Source organism: Purpureocillium takamizusanense, chromosome 3, assembly GCF_022605165.1.
Source record: "Purpureocillium takamizusanense chromosome 3, complete sequence".
NCBI lineage: Eukaryota > Fungi > Ascomycota > Sordariomycetes > Hypocreales > Ophiocordycipitaceae > Purpureocillium > Purpureocillium takamizusanense.
Genome location: NC_063070.1, coordinates 444,676 through 467,912, shown reverse-complemented (window position 1 = coordinate 467,912; position 23,237 = coordinate 444,676). Strand labels below are relative to the sequence as shown.

At 48.2% G+C, this 23,237-nt stretch overlaps 6 protein-coding genes across 7 annotated transcripts; 3 read left to right on the top strand and 3 right to left on the bottom strand.

Moving 5' to 3' along the window:
* Positions 1–4,996: 4,996 nt before the first annotated feature.
* JDV02_003670 (uncharacterized protein) lies at positions 4,997–6,249 on the bottom strand (the record flags this gene model as incomplete). Its single annotated transcript, XM_047984822.1, has 4 exons — positions 4,997–5,774; positions 5,841–5,987; positions 6,054–6,153; positions 6,231–6,249. The coding sequence occupies 4 exons, from the start codon at positions 6,247–6,249 to the stop codon at positions 4,997–4,999; spliced, it is 1,044 nt and encodes a 347-aa protein (XP_047840797.1).
* A 3,057-nt stretch (positions 6,250–9,306) lies between these two features.
* On the top strand, positions 9,307–11,294 carry JDV02_003669 (uncharacterized protein). 2 transcript variants are annotated; one of them, XM_047984820.1, is made up of 4 exons: positions 9,307–9,571; positions 9,638–9,744; positions 9,828–10,000; positions 10,057–11,294. In XM_047984820.1, the coding sequence occupies exons 1-4, from the start codon at positions 9,397–9,399 to the stop codon at positions 10,778–10,780; spliced, it is 1,179 nt and encodes a 392-aa protein (XP_047840795.1). In that variant the 5' UTR covers positions 9,307–9,396; the 3' UTR covers positions 10,781–11,294. The 2 variants fall into 2 exon arrangements, with proteins under 2 accessions (XP_047840795.1, XP_047840796.1); XM_047984821.1 differs by lacking the exon at positions 9,307–9,571 and having other exon boundaries at positions 9,722–10,000.
* Positions 10,960–13,024, bottom strand: OTU1 (ubiquitin-specific protease otu1). Its single transcript, XM_047984819.1, has 3 exons — positions 12,249–13,024; positions 11,930–12,195; positions 10,960–11,861 (listed from the first exon to the last, which is right to left on the bottom strand). Exons 1-3 carry the CDS (start codon positions 12,613–12,615, stop codon positions 11,382–11,384), a joined length of 1,113 nt encoding a protein of 370 aa, XP_047840794.1. The 5' UTR covers positions 12,616–13,024; the 3' UTR covers positions 10,960–11,381.
* A 1,751-nt stretch (positions 13,025–14,775) lies between these two features.
* On the top strand, positions 14,776–18,768 carry JDV02_003667 (uncharacterized protein). The gene is made up of 5 exons (XM_047984818.1): positions 14,776–15,193; positions 15,255–15,357; positions 15,417–16,311; positions 16,373–16,932; positions 17,016–18,768. Exons 1-5 carry the CDS (start codon positions 14,958–14,960, stop codon positions 17,982–17,984), a joined length of 2,763 nt encoding a protein of 920 aa, XP_047840793.1. The 5' UTR covers positions 14,776–14,957; the 3' UTR covers positions 17,985–18,768.
* A 145-nt stretch (positions 18,769–18,913) lies between these two features.
* JDV02_003666 (uncharacterized protein) lies at positions 18,914–19,843 on the bottom strand (the record flags this gene model as incomplete). Its single annotated transcript, XM_047984817.1, has 1 exon — positions 18,914–19,843. The coding sequence occupies one exon, from the start codon at positions 19,841–19,843 to the stop codon at positions 18,914–18,916; it is 930 nt and encodes a 309-aa protein (XP_047840792.1).
* A 613-nt stretch (positions 19,844–20,456) lies between these two features.
* On the top strand, positions 20,457–21,989 carry JDV02_003665 (uncharacterized protein). Its single transcript, XM_047984816.1, has one exon. The coding sequence runs from the start codon at positions 20,927–20,929 to the stop codon at positions 21,761–21,763; it is 837 nt and encodes a 278-aa protein (XP_047840791.1). The 5' UTR covers positions 20,457–20,926; the 3' UTR covers positions 21,764–21,989.
* Positions 21,990–23,237: the final 1,248 nt, after the last annotated feature.

Below are 23,237 nucleotides of genomic sequence, written 5' to 3'. Positions count from 1 at the left end.
CGACGGGTATTTAATAAATATCCGACGGATATTTATATAAGAGACTAGGCGATAATAGGTATAGTCCTAATTACTATATAGAGACTAGACCCGACTAGCCTTATTAAGGTTCTAGCTATAACGCTACGCTAAATTTAGCTATAGGTCTAAACTTAAGACTAAAGCTACGGTGAATTTAGCTATATTTAGCTATATTTAGCTATAACGCTAAGCTGAAAAATAGTATTAGACCGACGGATAGATAATCAGACCGAAGGCCGAGTCTATTTTATTATATATAGGGCTATTGCCTCCTAGTCTAGATGAGATAGAAGATTAAGCAATTTAATACCTTTACTATCTCTATTACCTATTTTATCTCTTTATTACTATTACCCCTTTTGTCTCTATATATCCCTATTTCCTTATTATCTTTACCTTCCTCTGCCTTTATCCCTCTTTCTTATATATTAATCTCTTACTTAATAGAAGATAAGGCTTTTATAAGGTAGGCGCTATTTTTATAATAGAAATTAGTTAAGAAGTTAGAGAGGTCTTAAAAGGTATCGAAAAGCTATAAAGGCGGTAAAAGAAGAATTAGCGCGCCGATAAAGTTATCGTTAGCTACCTTATTAGTTAGCTAGCCTATATTAAAATCTTATTAGTTAGCTCGTCGGCATTATAGCCTATAAGAAACTTACTATTAATAGCGGGCTACTTATTAATAGGCTACTCGTCGGTAGGCTATTAAAATACATTAAGAAGAAAACTAAGATCTATATTATAGTTATAGGCCTATATAAGAGCTATATAATAGCTGCTTACGTTATAATATAGCGTTCGAGGCGTTACGATATAATACTTACGATAGTATTAAAAATTAGCGTAAGTACCTATTATACTATAGGCCTAACTATATAACCGGTTTTAATAGGGTAGCCCTATATTAACCTACGCTATAAACCTTATTTAAGTATAGCGGGCTATATAATATAGGATTAGCTAAGAAAAATTAAAATATAGAATATCTATATAGTTAGTACTTTCTATCTATATAGCTAGTACTACTCTTAATATATCCCTTACTTTATAAAAGGGGATCTTCTTTATTAAGACCTTAAGGTCTTAAGCTATTTCTTTATTTATAGCTATAGAATACTTATATCCCTTATTAATAAATATAAAATAAAAAAGACTTTTATTAATTAATATTATTATTATTAATAAAGTTATCTTTAAGTATTCCTTAAGCTTTATTTTCTTTATTTATATTATTATAAGCCTTAAAGTATAGCTTTACTTTAAAGTAATACTTTTCTTTATATAAATATTACTTTTTTACTTTTACTTTCTTTATTACCTTTACTTTTTAACTTAAGTTTAATAAAGACTATATAATATAGCCTAATTAAATTTAGTATTATAGGCTATTTTACTAAAGTATAAAAATAATATACTATAAGGTAATTACTCCCTTTATAATAAAGGTATAGTCTTTTACTTTTTTTTCTTTCTTTTTTATCTTTAATAGCTTACTTAATTTAATAAGGCTTATATTACTTTCTTTTATTAAGTCTCTTTAAAGGCCCCCTTTATTTAAGTTAATCTTATATTTTTTAAAGTAATTAATATTATAATATTACCTTTATAATTAATAATAAAGATTATTAAAGGGTAGTCTATTTATTTTATTCTTAAATAAATAAGCTAATATTTATATTAAGCTTAACTCTTTTTTTATAGTTCTTTAAAGTATAAGGTCTTTTTAAAGTTTTAAGTAATTTCTTAAAAGTATAAAATATATTTATAAAAGGTATTTAATATTTATCTTATAATAAGCTATTCTTTTATAATATTAAATATAATATTCTATAGCGCTAAGATTTAAGTATTTTAAGTAAACTTATTTATATTTATAAAGGTATTTTTAAAATTTAAAAAAGCGCTAAAAGGCTATTTATTTCTTTAATAAAGGCCTTATAGCTTATTAAGTATTCTTTCTTTTATTTATTTATTATTAAAAAGGTATTTACTATAATTAAAGAAGGCCTATAATTCTTTTTTACCTTTAAGTCCCCTTTAAGTTTAAAATCCCTTTATATAAAGCTATAATTAAATAAGTAATATATTAAAGAGTTAATATTAAATAGCTTTACTTTCCTTATTAAGGTCTTTTACTTTATTAATTTTATATTTACTCTTTAATTAATATAGAAAAAAGTAAATATATTTTATTTTATTATTTTATATTAACTATTTAAATAGCTTTTATTTCTTAAGCTTAAATATTACTTTATTTAAAGCTATTTAATTAAATATAGTTTATAGCTATATCTTTAAATACTTAAGCTTTATTTATTATTATATTATAATTTTATAAGCTTTTCTTACTTTTATTAAGTTTACTTTTATTACTTAATATTTTATTATTAATAATATATATTATAATAAGGCTAGCGCTATATAATAAGAGCTAGCTAAGTTATTAATATTTAATATATTATAAAGGAGGGAAATTAAAGTTATATATTAAGTAGCCCTTATATATATAGCGCTTATTATATATAGCCTTATATAATTAATTATAGGCCTTAAGTAATATAGGGTCTTAGTTATATATAGCGTTACTATATTTAAGGCCGCCCTTTAGGCTTTTATTAGGCTTAGCCCCTTATAGTAGTTATAAAGTTTTTATTAATAAAAGTAAGATTTTTATTAATAAAGGCTTTTTAATATTACTTTATTTATTATATATTCCTCCCTTTAATTATATTATAGCTAAATAATATTTAAGGGTATTAAATTATAGAATAATATTTATTTATATTTTAAAAGTAATCTTAAGTTATTATAGCTTTTAGACTTAAATTAACTATAAAGGTTATTATACTTAATTATATATTAACTAGCCTTAATTACTTTAGTTAATAAGGGTATATTACTAAGCCTTAAATCTATTTATATATTATTTTATTATATTAATAAACCTTTATTTAATAATATAAGGTAAAATATATATTAACTATAATTATTAATTATATCTTTAATTATATCCCTTTAATATTAATAATAAGATTAATCCCTATCCTTTTATAAACTAATCTATTAGCTTAAATTAACTATATTAGTTTTTTACCTTATATAAGGGTTTTTAGTAAATTTACTTCTTAACCTTAAATAGTCTATTTAGGCTTAATTAATAATAAATAAATAAATATATAAATAAATAAATAGTTTATTATAGTAATTAGTTTACTTTCTTAATTATTTAATTATTTAATTTTATAATTAATTAATTAAAAGTATTAACTTTAATTATTAACTTTAATTAATTATAATATTTTAATTAAGTAATAAAAAGCTATATTTACTATATAAAACGTATTTTAATACTTATAGGCTAGATATAATATATATTAGTATTTTATAGCTATATTAGTATTTTATAGCTATATTAGTATTTTATAGCTATATTAGTATTTTATAGCTATATTAGTATTTTATAGCTATATTAGTATTTTATAGCTATATTAGTATTTTATAGCTATATTAGTATTTTATAGCTAACTAAAAGGTATATCTCTTAGTTTCTATAGGGCCCACTAACGGGTAACTCTAAATGTCTATTTAAAGCGACCCTGATACCACCACTGGTCCTCGAACCCATTATCTACCGTTATGAGAGCTGCTGCTAGAGATTGCATCTCGAGAGCACGGCTCCGGGCTCGATCATCAAAATAGCCCTCCTGTTGCGGCCCATTAATGGTGTCATATGTTGCCGCCGAACTCGGAGACGTAGCTACCGTCCGTGGTATGTCCTCTTCCTCTGACTGGCGCTGTGAGGGGATAGCGGGCAAATCCTTGTATAGCTGTGGAGGACACCTCTGGCGTGGGAGCGCCGTTGCGGCCATGGGCTCCGGGTCTGCGTCCCAGGGACTGTCATTAAATGGCGGGGGAGCGGAGTTGCCTCTGTATCTGCCTGCAGTACCGCTTCTACTGGGCCTTGAAGACGATCGCGATCGTGACCGTTCATGCAAGGGCGTCTGTGCTTGAGGAGCGATGAAGCGAGTTGTCGGCTGCTCATGTCCCTGCCTCATAACATCGGCATTGGGAGCCGCTCGCGATTGATGACGATGGAAGTCGCAATAATGCTGGTGGTCGTGGCAGGTATAGACGCAACAGTGTTGAGTGCCACGCGAGCCGTCGTCGATCAGAAAGGCAGTATTGGACGGGAGCCGCGGGACACGGCGGCGTGGGCATAGGCTATCCGACGTGTACGTGAGATGGCGAGTCCTCGATGTACGCCATGACAATCCAAGCTCGACGTGCACGTAAAAGCCAGGTCTGTGCCCCGAGACAGACTGATGGCTGTGAGGCGCCATGGTTATGATCAGTGGCGTCTGCAAGGACCAGTCGATGGTATCTTGGCGTTGTCAAGGCGCCAGTGAAGTCGCGATGAGACGGCGCCTGTCGAAAGAAGGACAGAGTCGCTATTTGAGAGTGCAGCATGTTGAGGAGTGGCGAAACGACGCCAAGCGGGACAGGGCCATGGGCATCTAAAAGAAAGCATGCTGATCTGGCACAGCCGCCAAATACCCCGAGCCTATAGCGTCAGCTGAGCGGTCGGCAGGATCAATCCCCGCCCTGGCCGTGGCAAGATGAGCACAAACATTGGGGTCAATAACAATCCGCATCCGAACACCCAGTTTTGAGACCAGTCACTACTGCACCATTTATTTACTGCACACGTAAGAGGCAGGCGTTGAGGTTGTAGCTGCGTCTCTTTGAGGTGATTATTGACAGTTGCAACGCCAACATACCCTACCTACTTCGTACACGCCCATGACCTCGAGTTCTCGTGGATCGGGGTATGTGATGGGAGTGCTCATTTGTGTACGCTTGAATACTCGTATACGCCATCCCTAGGGCAGCCACGCACTCACATCCCTTGTCTGCCGCTCCTGTTACATCGCCGATCGTGAAGGTGACTGAATGTGCGCTACGGAGCACCCAACAATCACACCCCTTGCACCGTGTCTGGGCCGACAGCAGAGTCGTTGACCTTCATGTTTGACCTCATCTGGCTGCCGCCATTTTCCCAGAATTTGGCAGTGTGACTGCTTCGCCCTTTGACAAGGCCCCAAATACTAAAAGGATCCACCAATGTTTGCCAAAACGGTCGTGGGTCTTTGAAACCAGGTCCCTCGACCTCAGTAACACCATCTTGGGCCAAGTATATGCTATTGTCGCGAGGTAGATAGCGCCTAGGATGGCGAGCGTTGAAAAGGACGCAGTTGCAAGCCATCACGGCAGCCTCAAAGACGTAAAAGAACCACTCGTAGCGAATGACTGGTGACATAGACATGGGGTCGAACCCGGCCTCTCTGAATTTGAGCTTGGCCACGCTAAAATACTCAACGACACGGTAGATGGTCCGCACCAGGATAAGGCAGGTGCTCACGTAGAGGGTCAATAGGGGCCCATGCAAACGCGGGCTTCTTATCCCCTGCGCAGAGCACCGGCGGTGGAAGAGGGCAGCGAGCAGAATGAAGCTTCCCACCACAAAGATCTGAATCAGGAGGGACGCCTTGATCAAAGCGTGGCCAGCTGCCATCTCACTGTCGCTCAGCGACTGGTTGGCCGAGTATGAAGCGCCCCACCCGTTGAGAGCTTCGACAACCGCGGAGACAAAGCCGAAAGTCGTGAGGACGCGTCCGGGATGCAGGGGCGACAGGTAGGGCACATAGTAGAGAGTCCGCCCCAGCACGTGGTAGTTTTGCAATTCTAGTAACGGCCTATCAGTCGGCATTTGTCAGCGACACTTTATCCTACTCAATGAAGGCGCCGGGGCTATATCTCACGGGGCAGCATAGGTGATGCAGATGCTTGCGATATACACGTTGAGGTTGTCATAGTGGAAGGATCCGTACTCGCGCAAAGCAAAGCCAACGACGAAGAGCAAACAACAAAAGGGGAAGAGAGGCGTCAACTTCCAACATTGGTAATGGCTGTTGGCCGAGTAAGCGCATGCGTCTTCTCCCTGGCATACACAGACGGTCGTGCGGTGAACGTACTAGGATTGCCAGCTGTGCAACAGCCCCGAAGCCAGGAACGCTATCGCGAAGAAGATGGCGGCCCCTTTATTCGGAGCGTAGAAGAAGTAACTTCCGTTGACTACCAAGCCGGCATTAGTCTTATCCGAGTCAAGGGTCAAGCTAGATATAGCCTATAGGTAGGGTTCATCGGCTTACTGTACTGCCCATCGGACATGATGGCTGCTTGCGTGACGAAGTGTATTTACTCAGCTTGATTCTCGCCCCATCACGGCAAGCTCTCGCGACTTTATACATTTCGTCGTCAGAGCGTGCTCTCGCACCCACCAACTTGCACGTCGCGGATGCGAGGGCTAATATGCCACCTGCTGGCCGTATTGGACGTATAGGCCAGATGCGAGATGCGAGAGCCGGCGTCCCACACACATCCCGCATCCTTGCCGCGCGCCGAGCGCCACAGTCATCGGGTTGCCCGTGTCGTGACCATCGACCAACCACGGTACTAATTGGCATCGCGTCCTCATGGGCATTCCCATGTACGTACTTCGTACACACAAGTACCACGTCTCGTGTTCGGTTGGTGGTTGTGCGAGCGCCCCCCATTCGCATAATGGGCGGGCTGAGTCCCAGTGAGCTCGCGTCATTCGCCAGTGTCACCCCTTGGCGGTCGCCGGAGGCGCTCGCACCAGGGCTGATACTCGGGAAACGTTTCAATACGTTCTCAGTCGAGAAACCCATGGGTTGACATGGTCGACACTGCACGTGGCGGTTGGTTCGCAAGCGCCTTCTAGCGTTCCGCTCGTTCATGGCCGCCCTATGACGTATGCTGGAACTGTCTGGAGACTGCCCGCGTACTTGGGCGACACGACTTGATTTGTAGCGACTGCCAGCGTCTTCCAAGACGACTAGGGGGCCTAGACACCAAGGCTAGCATGACGACCAGAGACGCCGCCTTCGTCGCAGGACTCGAAGGTTACTCGATCATCGTCAGTCATCGTCAGTCCAATCACTTAGCTCGCTATCGGAGTAGTCCCACTGTACGGGGATGTGCTCGCCCGCGTCCCCGCAGCCGTCTACCTGCCCCCGCCATTCTCCGGCGCATATTTTGGCTGCCACTTTGAGCATCAGAGTCATCAAATGCGTGGGGGGGCCGAGTAACAGCTCATACGTCTTCGAAATGAGGGAGAGCGGCAATCTCTTCGCGATGCACCCGGTATTTGGCTCGCTGCTGAAGCAAGGATGGCCTGCGGCCTCCTGGTTACTGGCTGCTGACGTCGCCCCCAGCCGGCTGTTGTCTTTGACAATTCGGCGTCTAGCCCCCGAGCACGTTGTAGTGACCCCCGTGGAGCCGCCCTCATCCTCGTTCGGCAAGTCCATGTCGAAAAACTCGTCACACGCATTGGTCTGTGAGTATGGGTTGTTGAGACCAGCGAGATCCTCACATGCACGTCTATCGCATGTGATGGTAGGTTCGCCATCGTCATCGCATGAAGACGCTCCCGGCGGATGTGAGCACGATTCATCTGGACAAAATGAATTCGACGTGCTAAGTGACAACGACGGTTCAATGCTGTAGAATGAGTCGTATGAGCCCGCTTGCGATACAGGCAGGGATGACTCTGGGAGTCCTGGAAGTCCGTGGGCGCCTGCGAGCTTGGATTGCGACGGGAAGTGGCCGGGCATATCTGTTGACCGAGAGGACGATCCGACCCGGATAGCTTTCGAATCGTCCTTCAAGTCGAGGGCTTTCTCGGCACTTTGCCAGCCAGATTCGTCAGTCACCGTTTGACCAGGCACAACTGGGGCGACACTGCCCCGCTGTGACGGCGCAGGGAGGCTTGGTAAAGAAGTCTGCCGCTCGGGGGGACCGCTCGCCGACCGGCAAGGTGATGACAGACATTTCAGTGGCTCGAAAAGCTGGCTGTCTTCACGTTCCACGGCTAATGGCGAAGGGGCGCTGTCACGCAAATCATTCGACTTGAAGCAACCTTGGCAACGCGGGTCGCCAAGGGTGCCTGAGACGTTTTTCAGGCCGTTGAAAGCGACCTGGACGTTGGCGCCTCCAGAGGGTGCATGCATTTGTCGGGTCAACGTGCTTTCGATGGATTTCGGGGGTAGTTTGGCTACCCACGGTCGTATCCTCGGGGCTTCGGCCGGTGCCTCTGGGAGGGCGACAGTGAAAGACCGTTGGAACGGGCACTGAGTTCTCTCAAACCGGAGGGTGCTGCTTATAACATCTCGAAAGCGGCGAGCCCTCACTTGCTCCTCGTACGTGTTTACTGGAAGCTCAATCCTCCAGAAATGAGGCCGCCGAATCTGAAGCACGAATCTACTGTTGTCCTCGTCCACGCACCAGCATTGGCTTTTGGGCAGTATGGGTTGGAGCGCTGATCCACAGCTCAGAAAAGCAACAGAGCCGGGAGCGCGATATACGCGGAATGTCCCTATAGCATCTGTCAGCCTCACGATCCCGACATTATGCAGCATCAAGGATCGGTCTTTACCGACGGCAAGGACGCGCTCAAGCTGAGATTTCCACGGCAGAGTCCCAGAATCAGTTTCGAGGCTCGATTTCTCCCGACTGGCACGTGCTTCGAAAGATATAATCTTGACATCCGGATGGTCGAAAAGGGTCTCGACTCCAGCGTCCGAGGCAATGCTCATGCCTTTGTTTGACACGGCTCTGGAGGCGGTCACCGCTCGCCGTGGGGCTAGAGGAGGCGACGAAGTGTCCATGTAGCAAGTAAGGAAAAGAAGTTATGGCGCAGAGACGCCAGCGGTGGCGGATAGATCTCGAAACGCGCACATGGCTAGAAAATGCGACTGAGGCGGCTTGCATGCAGGCTCCCAAATATGCGTTCTCGCGGGGTAGGGGCTGACGCTGGATCCCATAGAGGGTCAGAATATTGCGACAGCAGTAGATCATTAGCTCTTTTAATCCTGCTAAACGATAAAGCACCGCTAGCATAGCATTAATAGCCAGGTCCATTTTTATATAATAATTGCCCTATTTTTAAGCTATAGGACTTAGTAAAACTATAATAGGTATTTATTTTTGTATTATTAAATAATTTATTTTATATTAAAAATATATATTAACTAGTTTTTTATAAAGCTTAATATTATAAAATATATCAATAGGACTCTTTATGACCGTTATTATCTTAAAGCGCTATTAGGTAAGATATAATAGTTCTCATAGTCGCGACTCTAATAATTTAGAATAACTTACCGTTTCTTTTTTAACATTCCTGCTCGCGGCGAGGAACCTATAGAATCCCATCCACCTAGCTACCTTACCCGCCTGCATTTGCAGGCCATACTTTATTCACCACTGGGTTGCCTCTCGTGGGCGGTTTTCGATATGTCTGCAACTGCCCAGATGCCTACCTTTCCGGACCCCGAACGTCGCAGGGCGGCAGACGGCCTCCGACAATCTCTCACTCATGGCGTCGGCGCGCAGCTCATAGCCAAATTCGACATATCCAACTTTGGCCTGAATGCGATGCTTCGCGGCGCTCAACTCACCTTGGTCGGAGGTTAGCCGCAATGAATTGATTGGACGATGAACCTATGCGTCGAGTATCAGCTGACTTTGAACCAAGCCCATCGAGCTTTGCAGAATCCGGCGCTCTTCACCAGCGACCACTACCGCCAGGCTGCCCTTGCAGTCGTGGCGGGCATTGCCATCAGGCTCGCCGTGGCCATTCCTGTAGGCTGCCCAGGACTCCAAGACAATCGCTTGCCTGCTTGGTGACCGAGCCCGGCTGATGCCAAGTCCATCGCAAATCGCAGATTTGGGGCATCAGGGTCTTACTCTGGCTCATGGCACTAGTTCTCCCCATGGATCAGGTGTCATGGGATGACTCGCTCGTCGATGGACTCGATTTTGTCGGCGAATACGTTCTCCAGCTACCCTTCTTTCTCATGGCTCTCATGCGGTACCTAGCGCCGACTCTCGATAATTTGTATGAACAACCCCCAGCGAGTCAAGCATGTCGCGCACTTACTCATGGTGCTCAAGATTCATGCAGTCCCTTCAGTGGGTCGATGTCACGTATGTTAGAAAGCACAAGGGTGATCGCCCCGATCAACTACGGGACATGTATTACCCAACTTTGCGACAATATCGCATCGTGGATGGGAGCACGCACTCGGAAAGTACAGCGCAAGCGCTGTCTATGTTCCTCTACAGGTTCGCGAGGAGAGGCTGTATATCAGTTGCTATATTCGCACTGTCATACCTGCCGCTGGTCGGAAACTTCGTGCTACCCACTGCCAGTTTCTATACGTTCAACAAGGCCGTTGGTCTGGGTCCTGCGAGTGTTGTCTTTGGACTGGGAGTACTGCTACCCAAGAGGTATCTCATCATCTTCCTCCAGACCTACTTTGCATCCCGAAGCCTCATGCGGGAACTCTTGGAGCCTTATTTCGCTCGCGTTCGCTTTTCCCACGCTGAAAAACGGAACTGGTTCAGAAGCCGTGAGGGCGTCCTGTTTGGTTTCGGCCTAGGTTTTTACATCCTTATCAGGGTTCCTCTTGTCGGGGTTCTCATCTACGGCATAGCGGAGGCCTCCACCGCATATCTTATCACAAAGATTACTGATCCCCCTCCCCCTCCCACGAGGATGAGGGAGTTTGCGTCCGGTCAGCAGGAATGGGGGAACAAGCACGAGTTCCTGAGCCTCTCACTGGCAGATCTGAATGCTTTAGATTCCCAGCGACTCGAGACTGGAGAGGCGACGTAGCCTTGCTCCGCTACACTCACGGCCTGTGCTCGCGCGTCACAACTATGGACACCATGGCGATCTTCGGATACGTTCGCTTTACGTCCTCGATGCTAGTTGTTTTCGCCGAGCCGTGGTGTTACCCGGTTATGCTGAACACATAAAGCGATAGACTGATGAGCCATGACACCAAGCCAAAACCCGGTGTCGGTCCGTCACATTTCAAATAAGCATGCCAAAGCCTTGCGAGGCTAGATCCGGGCGAACCCACGACTTGAAGTCGTCAAACACGGCTGGGGCCGGACTGGGTGTTGGATAGCCCGGGTGTCATGTGCCATGCTCATGTACATGATGACGCTCGTTTTTTCTCCGCCCAATTATTTAGACATAGCACGTGCCTGGCCAGCTGCTCGGGGATGCTACCGGCTATACTGACGATGCCGGTCGGCTTATGTTGGGTGTCAGCACCATTGTCATCATCACGGCGTGTTTGGGAGTGCTATAAAGCTAGCTGCCTGCCATGTCTAATCCTTTGACGATGACACGTTCCAAAACCAGATGCCGCCCGGGGCTTTCAGGGCCAGTGAAAATTAACAGTGCACAGTTATCAGCGAAATGTCCATCAAGAGTCCGGGATAACAGAGAATTGTGCATGCCCAGTGTCATCACGATGTCGTCTCATTGCGCGATCGCCTTGTCCCATGTAGTCGCAGCCTTGAGCATTGCACTTCCGGAGCACAGCGTCGCCGTCCAGGTCGGTAACTTCAGTCAACTGAGCGTGGCCTGTCAACTCGGCATGTTTCTTTCCTTCGTACTGGCCTGAACCGATCCAATCGCAACTCGGCACGTCGCATTTAAGAATGAGACCCTCAGTGTCGGTGTAATAGTGTGCGGAGTTGAGTCCTTGTACGAGTTCTTGCGTCTTCTGCAAGACTTCGTGGTCCTCGACAGGCCAGAGTGTTCGGTCCAGTTCAGGTGGTAACAGGGCCGCGTTGTAAGGGGCGTTCGAGTATGAGAAGGCCACGCGATCATAATGTATGCCCGAGTACACGAGAATACATCGTTGGGGCTTAATTTCGCCAAATTTCATCAGGCTTCTGGTCTTGAAACGTTGACGGGGGTCAGCCGCTGGCTGTCGTTGTGAAGGGTATATCGCACTACACGTCTCACCTGTACGTCGAATGTACATATTTGAATGTCAAATATCGACGACAGAATACTAAGCTCGATGCCCCCACCCCAGCGATTTGGATCTTGGATACTGCGACAGTATTCGGCTGTATCGCAACCCAAAACGGCTTCCGAGTAAACGTCCGGATGCTCCTTGATATAGTCTGCCATCATGCGCCGCAGCGAGAAGGCGGGTAGCTGGTCGGGAAGCGCCCCGCCGAACGCAGTGAACAGACAGCTGTTGTCGCTGGGCATAATGCGAAGAACTATTTCAGGTTAGCAACAGCCGGCTCAGGTGAGCTCTGCTTGTGTAACTTGCGGAGAGTTCCTTCCCTCTCTGGCCATGGCACGACAATGTCCTCGGCGGGCTCATTGTCAGTCGGGAAGGGCCGACTCTCAAACTTTTCTCGTGGCGACATGCTGGCTTTGATGGTGCCTTCTGGGTCTGTGGAGTTTGACTCATCTGTCACGACCGTAAGTGTCTCTCCATGAAGCCCGAGTGAGCTCGCAGCCTCATGGGCGTGACTCAGGTCAAGTGTCTTCATCGCCATCGGGGGACCATATTTGACGACGAAGCGATTTATCCCTGTCCTGGCCTTGATCTCATCAAACAATGCGTCCACGGTGGCATCGTCATCAATCTCTATAATTCCCGTGCCTGACGCGGTCTTGAAGCGTGTTCTCATGACTCTTGCCGTAGGGTAGGGTCGATTGTATGAAGAGTGCAGGATGACGTGCCGCCCTCGAGGCCCAGCCCGCTTCTAGGGCAAACCCCGTTGTTGCCCTTGAATGCTACGCCCTCGCCCGTGTCGGCTCGCGCTATAGGAGTACCAGCAGAGTGCTCGCTGGCGTCGCTGTCCGTGACTGTCTGGGGGTTAACTCCGGTTGGGAGGCGAAGGTGTCAGCAGCGCCGTTACGCAGGAGGCGGAGTTGTTTAGGCCCTGCTCGGCACGCGCGGTCAGTGTAACCGCGATTTTGAAAAGTGACATTGGGACCCGCTTTCCGGCTTGCATAGGCCAGGGTTCCAAGCTAATGTACCGTATTATATAGCAGTTTTCTAACGCCCGGGCACGGGCAGCAGGCCTACGCCGCCCGTAGTTAGTCTCTAGCGGCGGCGCCTATAGTAAGCTGGAGCAAAATTGAGCTCTTAACCGGGGCGCGGTTGGCGAAAAGGGTGCCCTTTGCGCGGTTGCGACGAAAGTATAGTTATACTAACCACGTAACCCAAATAGGTATAGATGCCAAGAAATCTAACTTATTTAGGTATAGCGTTAAAAGGTATATTCGGGCGCTTATATAACTCGAACCCTTATTAACGCCTTATAAAAACTACTTTTTAAAAAGGTAAGGTGCTAATTTTTATTTTATCGATATTTTAAGATTCCCTTAATTAAGGGGCGGTTATTATAACTATACTATATTAAGCAGGGCCTTATATCTATTAATTATAGATAGCTAAGTACTATTAAGCTTAGACTAAACTAGCGTAAAAATAGAATATAATAACTATAATGCCTATAAATAATATAAAAGATAGTAATAAAATATATACATAAATTAATATTAAACTACTTATATACTTTATAAAAAAGAATAATAAAAAAAGAATAATAAGCTTTTATAGACTAGCTTTTATATAGAGATAAAAACTTAATACCTTATATATATTAAAATATTATTAACTATTAAATAATATCTAAAAGTTATTATAAAGCTCTTAAATCCTAATATAAATTTCTTAAATATAAGTTAAGAGGCTTATTAATAAGAGTATTATTATTTATAAAGCTTATTTTTTTTTAGTTATAGAGCCGTTTTACTTTTTTCTAAGCCCGCGCCCCGCTTTTATACCGCGCTAGCTATTTTTAGTGCGTTAGTAATAATATTAAATTAAAGCTTATAGGCGGGTTACTTAGTAATAGTTATACTTAGTCGTAGTTACGCGCTAACCTAGGCTATAAATAGTAGTTAGGTATAGCAGGCTATAGGGTAGAGATAGCTTTATAACTAAAGAAAACTAGCTTTATAAATAGTATTACTTATAAGAATAATACGAATAGTAAAAATAATATAAAAGTTATAATAATAAGAATGAATAATAATAATAATAATAAAAAGAAGATAAAAGAATAATAATAGCTCTTTTAAGAGCTTATAAAAGAGCTATTTAATAATATTATAACTAATATTATAAATAGCCTTATAAATAGCTTTAGAGATATTAGCTATAATATATTAAAGTTAATATTATATAACTCTTTTTATAAATTAGTCTTATATTAAGCTTAATAATAAATAGTATATAAGTATAATAAGCTATTTAATATAATTTAATTAAAAAGTATAATATTTTTATTTATAAACCTTTCTTTCTTTATTAATAATAAAACTCTTTATTATAGCCTTAATTATACGTTATTTTTTACTAAAATATAAAGCTTATAATAACTCTTTACTTTTATATATATCTTTAATATCTTAATATCTAAAGTTATTATAAGAAATATATTATATTTAAAGTTACTTAGCTTACTTAAAATATATAATATTATATTTTACTTATTTCTTATTAAGATAATAATTTATATAAGATTAAAGTACTATATTATCTTATATAGTACCTAAAGTATATATAGATAAATAAATAGTAGATATAATTTTATAATATACCGGGAAATTATTTTATATATCGCTGACTATATATAGAAGGAGGGCTGGTATGTCCTATCGCTCGATTTCGCATAGTGTAACCCGACACCCTCTAAAGGGATGAGACACTAAACCTAATGAAGAATGCACTGTCGTTCGAAGCACACAGCTCCACCGTATCCACGCTCACACGCTCCCTCTTCCCGCATCGATCAGACATTCCGACACGCGACAACAGCTCGAGCCTTTCCTTCGAGCGAGCGCACAAATCGTGCAAGATCCCACGCCAATAACCGGCGACGCAGCATCCCTATCAGTAACCACTCCTGGCATCATCAGCCGCTCGTGCGTCTAGCAGTCAGTTGTGCACTGCGCGATCATGTCGGGGCGACGTGTTAGGCCAACGGATGACGCCGAAGCCGACCGAGACGTCGAGATGAAAGACCACGATAACGAAGATGTCACAGATCTGGCGGGCTATGATGTTGAACATGGAGCGAGCCTAGACGATGATGCTGAAGACGATGTCAGCGACGGGAATGGTGGGGAGCAAGACCACGACATGTTCCAGATCATTCAACGGCTTTCCACCTATCTGTGCACTGTTGAGGAAGAGTCAGTCCACGCTACGACCTTCATCTCTTGTCCCCCGGAGCTGGCTGACAGATATACACAGCGGTGAGGAATTAGCAGCGGGATTCCAACGAATTCCCAACCGGCGCGTATTGCCCGACTACTTCGAAGTCATATCTGAGCCGATCGCTTTCAGTACCATTCGCGTAAGTGACAGTGTCGATTCAATCAGCCTGATGTCCATAGCTGATCTGTGGGACGACAGGGGAAAACTCAGAAGAAGTTATACGCGACATTTGCCGAGTTTGTCAAAGATGTTGCTCAAATTTGCCACAACGCGCAAGTCTACAATCGACCATCCGCGCCCATATTCGGGGCCGCTGTGCGACTACGTGAGGTGTTCCAGGAGGAGTTGAGGAAGCTGGTAGACAATGGCCAAATTACTACCGACGACGCTAAACTCCCTGATCTGGGTGAGCTTCCGCCGGCCGAAGAGTCGCCGTCGCGAGACTCAGAGGAGGAAGATGCTGAGGAGGCAGATGACGACGACGACGACGAAGAGGAGGAGGAGGAGGAGGAGGAGGAGGAGGAGGAGGAGGAGGACGATGACTCCTCTGATGAAGACTCTAGGGGGCGTCGCCGGCGGCGAAGGCCCGACTGGAGACGATCGGCCTCAGTCAGCCGCAAGGATCGTGATGGCGATAAGGATGATGCACACAAGAAGAGAGGTCGCCCACCAAGCGTTCTCACACCCATGGAGGCCCGTATCTCATCTATCCTCAAGGGCCTTAGAAAGTTCAAGGATCCAGACGGAAGGTTGTTGATACAGCCCTTCGAGAAGTTGCCGGACAAGACCGCGGTTCCCGATTACTTCCAGGCAATCACCAACCCGATTGCCCTCGACAACATCAAGAAGAAGGCTAAAAGAAAGAAGTATCGCGATGTGGAACAAGTCCTTGCCGATCTGGATATCATGTTTGGGAACGCCAAGGAGTACAACGAAGACGACAGCGATGTATACCAGGCCGCAGTTGAGCTTCAAAGCCAAGCCCGGACGCTGGCCGAGCAAGAAAAGGCCAAGCCAGACGACGATTTTCGTGACGAAGATGGCAAGCTCCCTCTGGCTGAGATTGTCTATAGTGGACAGACGTGGAGAGTTGGTAAGTGCATTGCTCGTGGCCTCGGAACAGGCATTGATAGGCTGATAACTTCGCCGTGTAGGTGACTGGGTGCACATTCGGAACCCGAACGACTTGGCAAAACCCATCGTAGCTCAGATCTTTCGAACATGGCAAGATCGTGCAGGTCAGAAGTGGATCAATGCTTGCTGGTACTACCGCCCCGAGCAAACGGTCCATCGCTACGAGAAACATTTTTTTGAGCATGAGGTGGTCAAAACGGGACAGTACCGCGATCATCAGATCAGCGATGTGCTCGATCGCTGCTTCGTCATGTTTGTAACACGTTTCAACAAAGGACGCCCACGAGGCTTTCCACCTGACAAGGAAGTCTACGTTTGCGAGTCACGGTACAACGAGGAAAAGTTCCGGTTCAACAAGATCAAGACCTGGGCAAGCTGCGTGCCAGACGAGGTGCGCGAGAGAGACTACGAGATGGATCTGTTCGATGCGCCGCGACGCATGAAGAAAGTCCCCAGCCCGATCAAGCACCTATTGCGCGAGGATGCCAAAGAAACAGATGACCTTCCGCGCCCGACTTGGGGGAGTCCCAATGCGCCGCCCATCGTAGGCGCTGTGCATCGACGACCGCCAGAGCCGAACGTGAGTTGCCTCTTCTGGTTTCAGGGCCACGCGGGCCGACAGCCGAGGATTGGCTTTCGTTCGCTGACCATCTACTGTGTTAGGAGTCACCGCCACCCGAGCTAACTCCGCCACCACGAACCTCTTCGATGGCTGACACGCAATCCGGCACGCTGCGGCGCTCCTCGATGCTGTCCATGGGCAGAGACGCACAAGTAGACGCCTCAGCCAGGGCAACGCAGATTTCGTTCCATCCGCCTGGGCCCTCACCGTCGCCCAACTCGTTCAACACGCAGATGACGCCTCACTTCCAGCCAGTGACCCCCGCGCCTGGCGGCCAAGCGATGCATCAGACCCCGGTGCCGATCCCTCATCCGCCACATCACGCCGGTCCCGGACCTCAGTTAGGTGGTATGCGGCCTGTACACCACTACCAGCACCAAATCCAACCTGGCTTTGTCGCCAACTATCCATCCGCATATCCGCAGTCTCCAGCGGCGGGACCACACCACCAGCCAATGCCCAACCCGCTCACCGGAAGCTATCCCCAAGGTCACTTGGCCCCCGGAGCCCGCGTGCCTTTCACACCAAGCGGTCACGCGTCGGCGACACACGCCAACATGTACAATCCTCCGAGGCCGCCAGAAGTCTATACCCTGCCGGAGAACGTCAACGAGTCAGTCCCACGTGAGATGCGTGAAACATTCCAGCACGACAGTGCAGGGCGGATTCTGTTCTTCAATGCGCCGCCACTCGACCGAAGCCACGGCAGGCTCGCGTCGTGTAGTGCAGGTCTAGGACACAGCATGAGATATCTTGCTGGGCGAGAAGCCTGGCTCTCTGAACGATCTAAAAAGAGGAAGGAGCGGGACGAGGCCCTGACTGTTGATGCTGGCAGGAAGCAGCAAAATTCAGCGAATTCTTGTTCATGGGATGAGAACCCTGTGGCAGCGCAAGCTGCCCAAGCCCTGAGTCAGTATTTCCAACACCTTGGCCAGGGTACGCCTGAGTGGCAAGCAGACGCTGGACTAGTTGGGTGGCGCCAATCGGCTGATGCGCGCGGGATGGCATGATGGGTTGTAGTGATAATTATGGCAAGAATCGTGGGAGCGGATAGGCCTGTAGGAACCATTTCGCAGAGGGTGCGAAGCTGAGGTTTGACTGTGACGACGGTAAGATTCGTCGACGCGGGTCCCTAGTACTGTGGCTGAGTCTGGTATAGAGGCGACGTTAATGTTTATTGCGTTGACCGTGGCACGTGTCCTGGAGCTCATTTTTTTCGAGCGCCCGAGATTATTTACTGACAAAAAAAGAAGACCAGCTATCCAAGCTACGAACTCTTGATGTCTACAAAGGATAGTCCAAGCCCTCCGCCTGTCAGGACTGCATGGTACTATCATTGACGTCGTGGAGCCGGACACAAATATTCAAGTACCCAAACTTCCGACAGAATTGTATAGCTTTTCCCGCTTCACTACCAGCTCTTTCTGCCAGCGCACTTTGAAAACAGTCCGTGGGAGGATGTTGAGACCTTGCGTCAGACTGCTGAATCAAAGGCGTTCATCGCGTCATTGCTTTTGTATGTCGAGAGTGGGTTTCGCGCGGCAGGGACAGAGATGCCACATACACCATGGTGAGCAAGCATTGTCTGAAGACTTGCAATGCGTGTCAATAGCAAAGCAGAGGCCATGGCCAGAGACAGCCAGATGCGTAGCATGGCAGGGCGTGGCCCAGTAAACTAGGCAGCGCTGTCTTGAGAGTCGCAGTGTAGGGCAACGTTGAGGTGGCATCAGTTCCGGTATACTGGATGTAGCAATATGTCCACGGGCGTGGATACTGGCCTGAACAGCTGTCCCGTTGATTAGAAACGTAAGCAGTTCGGCCCAGAATGTCATCTACCATCTAGGAGATCGCGTGCAAGGCGATCCGACGAAGGCGACATGGCTATTTCATTGGTGCCCGGGCACCAGCAGCGCGGACTGAGCCGCACAAGAGGGCGGGCTCATTCCAGCACGACAGCTGTATTATTGATGAGTGGCTCGTGACCACCACTGATCTCCTTCATCGTCCACTCGTAGACAGCCCACTGAATGGCGTTGACGATGAAGGCTCTGATACTGCAGACAGCGATGCCGCGGAAGAAGATGGGGAAACCGCCCTGACTAAACGCCTCCCGAGCAACAGCCATGGCGCCCAGGCGTTTCATATGAAGCAATGACGAACCTTCAGGGCCCCAGCGCTGGGTCTGGAGACGTGTCTTGATTACATCGAGGGGGAAAACGCTGGCCCAGGTGATGATGCCGGCCAAGCCGCCGCAAATGAGGACCCGGTATGGGCCGTTAGGGGTGCTGTGTGATGATGGCCAGTTGCGGGTGGTGAGCTCGTAGGACCAGAAGTAAAAGCCGTAGCCGATGCTGTCGCGCAGGGCTGTGACCAGGCCGCCGAAGTAGAAGCCTCGAATGCCCCCCGTACTCCAAATCTGACGACTAACAGCCCAGCTGGAGGCTTCCGGTGTAGAGACCTGAGCACGGCATTTAACGAGCTCTGTCGGTGCGCTGACGACCCAAGTGGACAGGCCTCCTACGGCCCCGGCAAGCCAGGTTGCCCACAGACTGTCGCGCGTCGACAAGAGGCGGTTGATGGCAGGCTTGGACCGGTTGTACGAGACGAAGAGGACGGCATTTAGTGCTCCGTATCCGAGTATGGGCGCGGCGGTACCGGTGGAGAGGGCGGCGGTGGGACGCAGTCGCGAGTAGAGATTCGGAGATGCGGTCGAAAGCAAAGGGGACGAGGGGGACGGTGATAGCGACGCGGGCAGTGGAGGCGCCCGATTCGAGGCGGCCTGTAGACGGACCTTGACGATGTCAAGGGGATTGCCAATGATGATGCCTATAGCACCGCTGAGGTAGCCGGCCCAAAAGTCGGCCGACATGGCGGCGACGGCGGTGGAGGCTTAAGGTGAATGGGGCGAGGGGTAGTGCCAGACATGCATGCGACGGGGCGATGATGGCGGGGTGAATGACGACGACGACGACGGTGCTCGAGGTGAGGTTGCTTGAAGCTGCGACGTCTCGTCAAGCCAGCTCGTCATCCGCTGGCGGAGCAGACGATATGGAGGGGTTGGTGAGTGCCTAAGCTGATTCGTGTCTTGCTGACTATAAGGTAGGATAGGTACTTCGTATAGTAGGTCATGTTACGTCAGTGAATGAGGCGTTGGAGAATTATTTTTACTTATTATTTTCGACGGAGGAACGAGCATGTTAACGGACTGCTATTCTTTTTGATCTTGGTAGTTACGAAGTAACTAGCCCCAAGCTATAACGTCAGTACGTGGGGTGGTTGCGGCTCCGCTTGCGGCGCCTGTGGGGGGCACACGTCCGCTCCTCTGTGCCCGAGAGAACTGGAAGGGAGAAAAGAATACCCCGCCGGCGCTTGCGCGCGCGTTCGGTGGCTCGGCCCGAGGTACACGCGCGGGCGAGGTCACGCAGGCACGGCAGTGGAGGGCAGGGCTGCCCAGCGTCTCTCCGCCTCCCGCCTCCCCTCGACCCCGCGCTGGGGGCCTTTGGCACATCATCGAGACGTAGGTACGAAGTACTAAGGTACTGCAGGAACCTGCTGCCTACCTCGAGTACAGGTAATCAAGGTACTAAGATAGATGCGTACGAGGTACTTCGCAGAGACCTCGGCTCTTGCTGCATCATACAATCACCCGCCACCAGCATCGCGGAAACAAAGCCACTGGTAATCAATCCGGCGGCTTTGGGTTAAAGACGTTGCGCGCAAGCCCGAGCGCACGACTGCATCCTCGAGACAGATAGGGATGCTGCGCGCCCCCTTCGGAAGTGCAGTGTCGCCAGCAGCAGCAGCAGCAGCAGCAGCAGCAGCAGCAACCGTCGTCGCCGCCGCCGCCGCCGCAGCGTCACCAGCCTCAGCAGCGACACCAGCCGCGCGCAGCGTCCAAAGTAACGTGAGGAGCATCTGACTATTCTTCCGCGGGCCGCGTCACCTCATCACGATGGCAAGTCGCCATCTTGCTTCGTTGCCGCCTGTCGAGCGCCTTAGCCCGGCGTGCATCCGCATCTTGGGGGGGAACCCAGGCAAGTTTACGCTCCAGGGGACCAACACCTATTTGCTCGGCACGGGAAGGCAGCGAATCCTCGTCGATACTGGCGAGGGCCGCCATGCATGGCTGGAGTCGCTCAAGAGGACCCTCGAGTCCGAGGCGGCCACTGTTCAGACCGCCCTCATGTCCCATTGGCATACCGATCACACGGGCGGCATCGCCCAATTGCTGAGCCTTGTCCCAGACGTCGCCGTTTTCAAATCGGACCCGGCACCCGACCAGTCGCCCATCAAGGATGGCCAGGTCTTTCGCGTCGACGGGGCCACACTCACGGCGGTGCACACGCCAGGCCACACAACCGATCATGTGGTCTTCATCTTGGAAGAGGAGGACGCCATGTTCACCGCCGACAATGTTCTTGGCCATGGCACCGCCGTCTTCGAGGATCTCTTAGTCTATCTTGCCAGTCTTTCCAAGATGCAGACACTTTTCTCAGGCCGAGCGTATCCCGGCCATGGTCCGGTCGTTGAGGATGGGCCCTCGCGCATCGCCGAGTACCTTGCCCACCGGAGGCAACGCGAACAACAGGTTCTAGAGGTCATGTCTTCCAATGCGTCGGCTTGGACCGTCATGGATATCGTCAAAGTGGTGTATCGGGACACCCCAGAAAGCCTCCACGCAGCCGCCCATGGAGGTGTCGTACAAATATTGGACAAACTGCAGCGCGAGGGTCGTGTTGCTGCCGCCGGTGACGAATGGCGTCTTGTTGGCGACAGGCCTGCGCTTTGAGTGTATTATATCATGGCCCATACTTCGTGTACTTACCTCTTATCTTTGTACTATGAACGACGCTGTTGATGACGTTTGGCTCGGGAGCCCAGGTCCCGTCGTCACTCCAGCTCTGGCGTTGGAGTGACCCGTCGCCCACGAGCCGACCGGACCCCCGCTAATAACCGGCTCCGGACATTGCGCCTAATGTCGAGCGGGTTTAAGTCCTGGCAGGCGAGACACTATACTATTAGACGCAGTGATTTAAGAGCTGTTACTATGCGCTTCTCGTGGAGAGATGATGCGAAGTAGAGTAAAAAGGGACCGACTGTGACTATGCCTGCCTCCCGAATGTGCCCTCTCTTAGTTTTGGCCGGCCTCTGTTCATGTGTGAGTTAAGTAAGGCAACAGGCATGTGGGCGAGCAGCAAGCCCGTTATATGTGAGCACTGGTATGCCTAAACGTGAATCTACAACCAGTTCCTGCGCGAGGCTTCGTGCATGGTTGCCTAGCACAGGGTCGGGGCGAACCAGACATGTTTTCTCGGGCGCACCCCGCCATAATGTGCTCACGAGTCACAAGCCTCTGGCCCCATGCCCATGTTCCGGAATCCCCGGAAGGCGCAACTGCATGATGGGTCCCCCGGCAGCCATTGCGCTCTCGGGGCACGGAAATGGCTCGCAGACCGTGGAGTGTCTTGTTGCCGGAGAGGAGGGCGCCAAAAGGGGAGCGTGAAAACACCATATAGCGCCAAGTACACGGTGCACCCGCAAGTTGGTGAGAACCGAGCACACATCTGGTCACCAGGGCGCAAAGGCGCAGCGGACACCAGTGGTGTTGTCACGAGGGGGGACGTGTCACCCTTCCCGATCCGCCCGTCCGAGATTGTCCGACCCATGGTTCGCCGCGTTGGTCGTGGCGCACATGTTCGAAAGGCCAGACAGAGACGGCTACGTAGTTGGTTTTGCTAATCACTACCTCTTAGTAGGGCCATTTCTTGTGTCGTCGGGAAGCGAGTGGGCAAGGATTTGCTCGGCAGCAAGCGTGCTGGGCTCTGTATCACTTCCAGTGCCTCCGAGTCCCAACCTCCTTCCCCTCCTGCTCTCCCATCAATCCGTTGATGCGTTGCCTTTTCCCAAGTTCCATTATATAATAAGTCGGGGAGTTTGGATCGGCTGTTTGGCGGGCCCGCTTTGCTTCTGTCCGAGAACGGCCAAGACGAACTGCCATCAGACTACGTACATAATTAACGGGGTGAACGTGGCGCTCGTTGGCGCCGGACAGAAGCGGACGCCACGTCCTGGAGGGTTGGGAAGGAGTAGTAGGAACTCAGGAGAGCCAGTCACTCCTTCACCGACTTTGACACGTGGGATGATGGAAGCAAGCTCGTAGGTAACTATAGCGCGGAATGGCCTGGTGAAGGTTCGATCGGGACCACCGCCCAGGCAACTGCATGAATCAGGTGCTCTGCCGTGCAAAGTAATCTATTGCGAGG

Coding starts and splice junctions, on each gene's coding strand:
- JDV02_003665 (XM_047984816.1), top strand. CDS start 20,927: ATGGCAAGTCGCCATCTTGCTTCGTTGCCGCCTGTCGAGCGCCTTAGC.
- JDV02_003669 (XM_047984820.1), top strand. CDS start 9,397: ATGTCTGCAACTGCCCAGATGCCTACCTTTCCGGACCCCGAACGTCGC. Junction 9,745..9,827: donor GGCTCGCCGTGGCCATTCCT/GTAGGCTGCCCA, acceptor CGCAAATCGCAG/ATTTGGGGCATCAGGGTCTT. Junction 10,001..10,056: donor GCGCCGACTCTCGATAATTT/GTATGAACAACC, acceptor ATGGTGCTCAAG/ATTCATGCAGTCCCTTCAGT.
- OTU1 (XM_047984819.1), bottom strand. CDS start 12,615: ATGAGAACACGCTTCAAGACCGCGTCAGGCACGGGAATTATAGAGATT. Junction 12,196..12,248: donor AGAGAGGGAAGGAACTCTCC/GCAAGTTACACA, acceptor AACCTGAAATAG/TTCTTCGCATTATGCCCAGC. Junction 11,862..11,929: donor TATGTACATTCGACGTACAG/GTGAGACGTGTA, acceptor CAACGTTTCAAG/ACCAGAAGCCTGATGAAATT.
- JDV02_003667 (XM_047984818.1), top strand. CDS start 14,958: ATGTCGGGGCGACGTGTTAGGCCAACGGATGACGCCGAAGCCGACCGA. Junction 15,358..15,416: donor TCGCTTTCAGTACCATTCGC/GTAAGTGACAGT, acceptor GTGGGACGACAG/GGGAAAACTCAGAAGAAGTT. Junction 16,933..17,015: donor GACGACCGCCAGAGCCGAAC/GTGAGTTGCCTC, acceptor CTACTGTGTTAG/GAGTCACCGCCACCCGAGCT.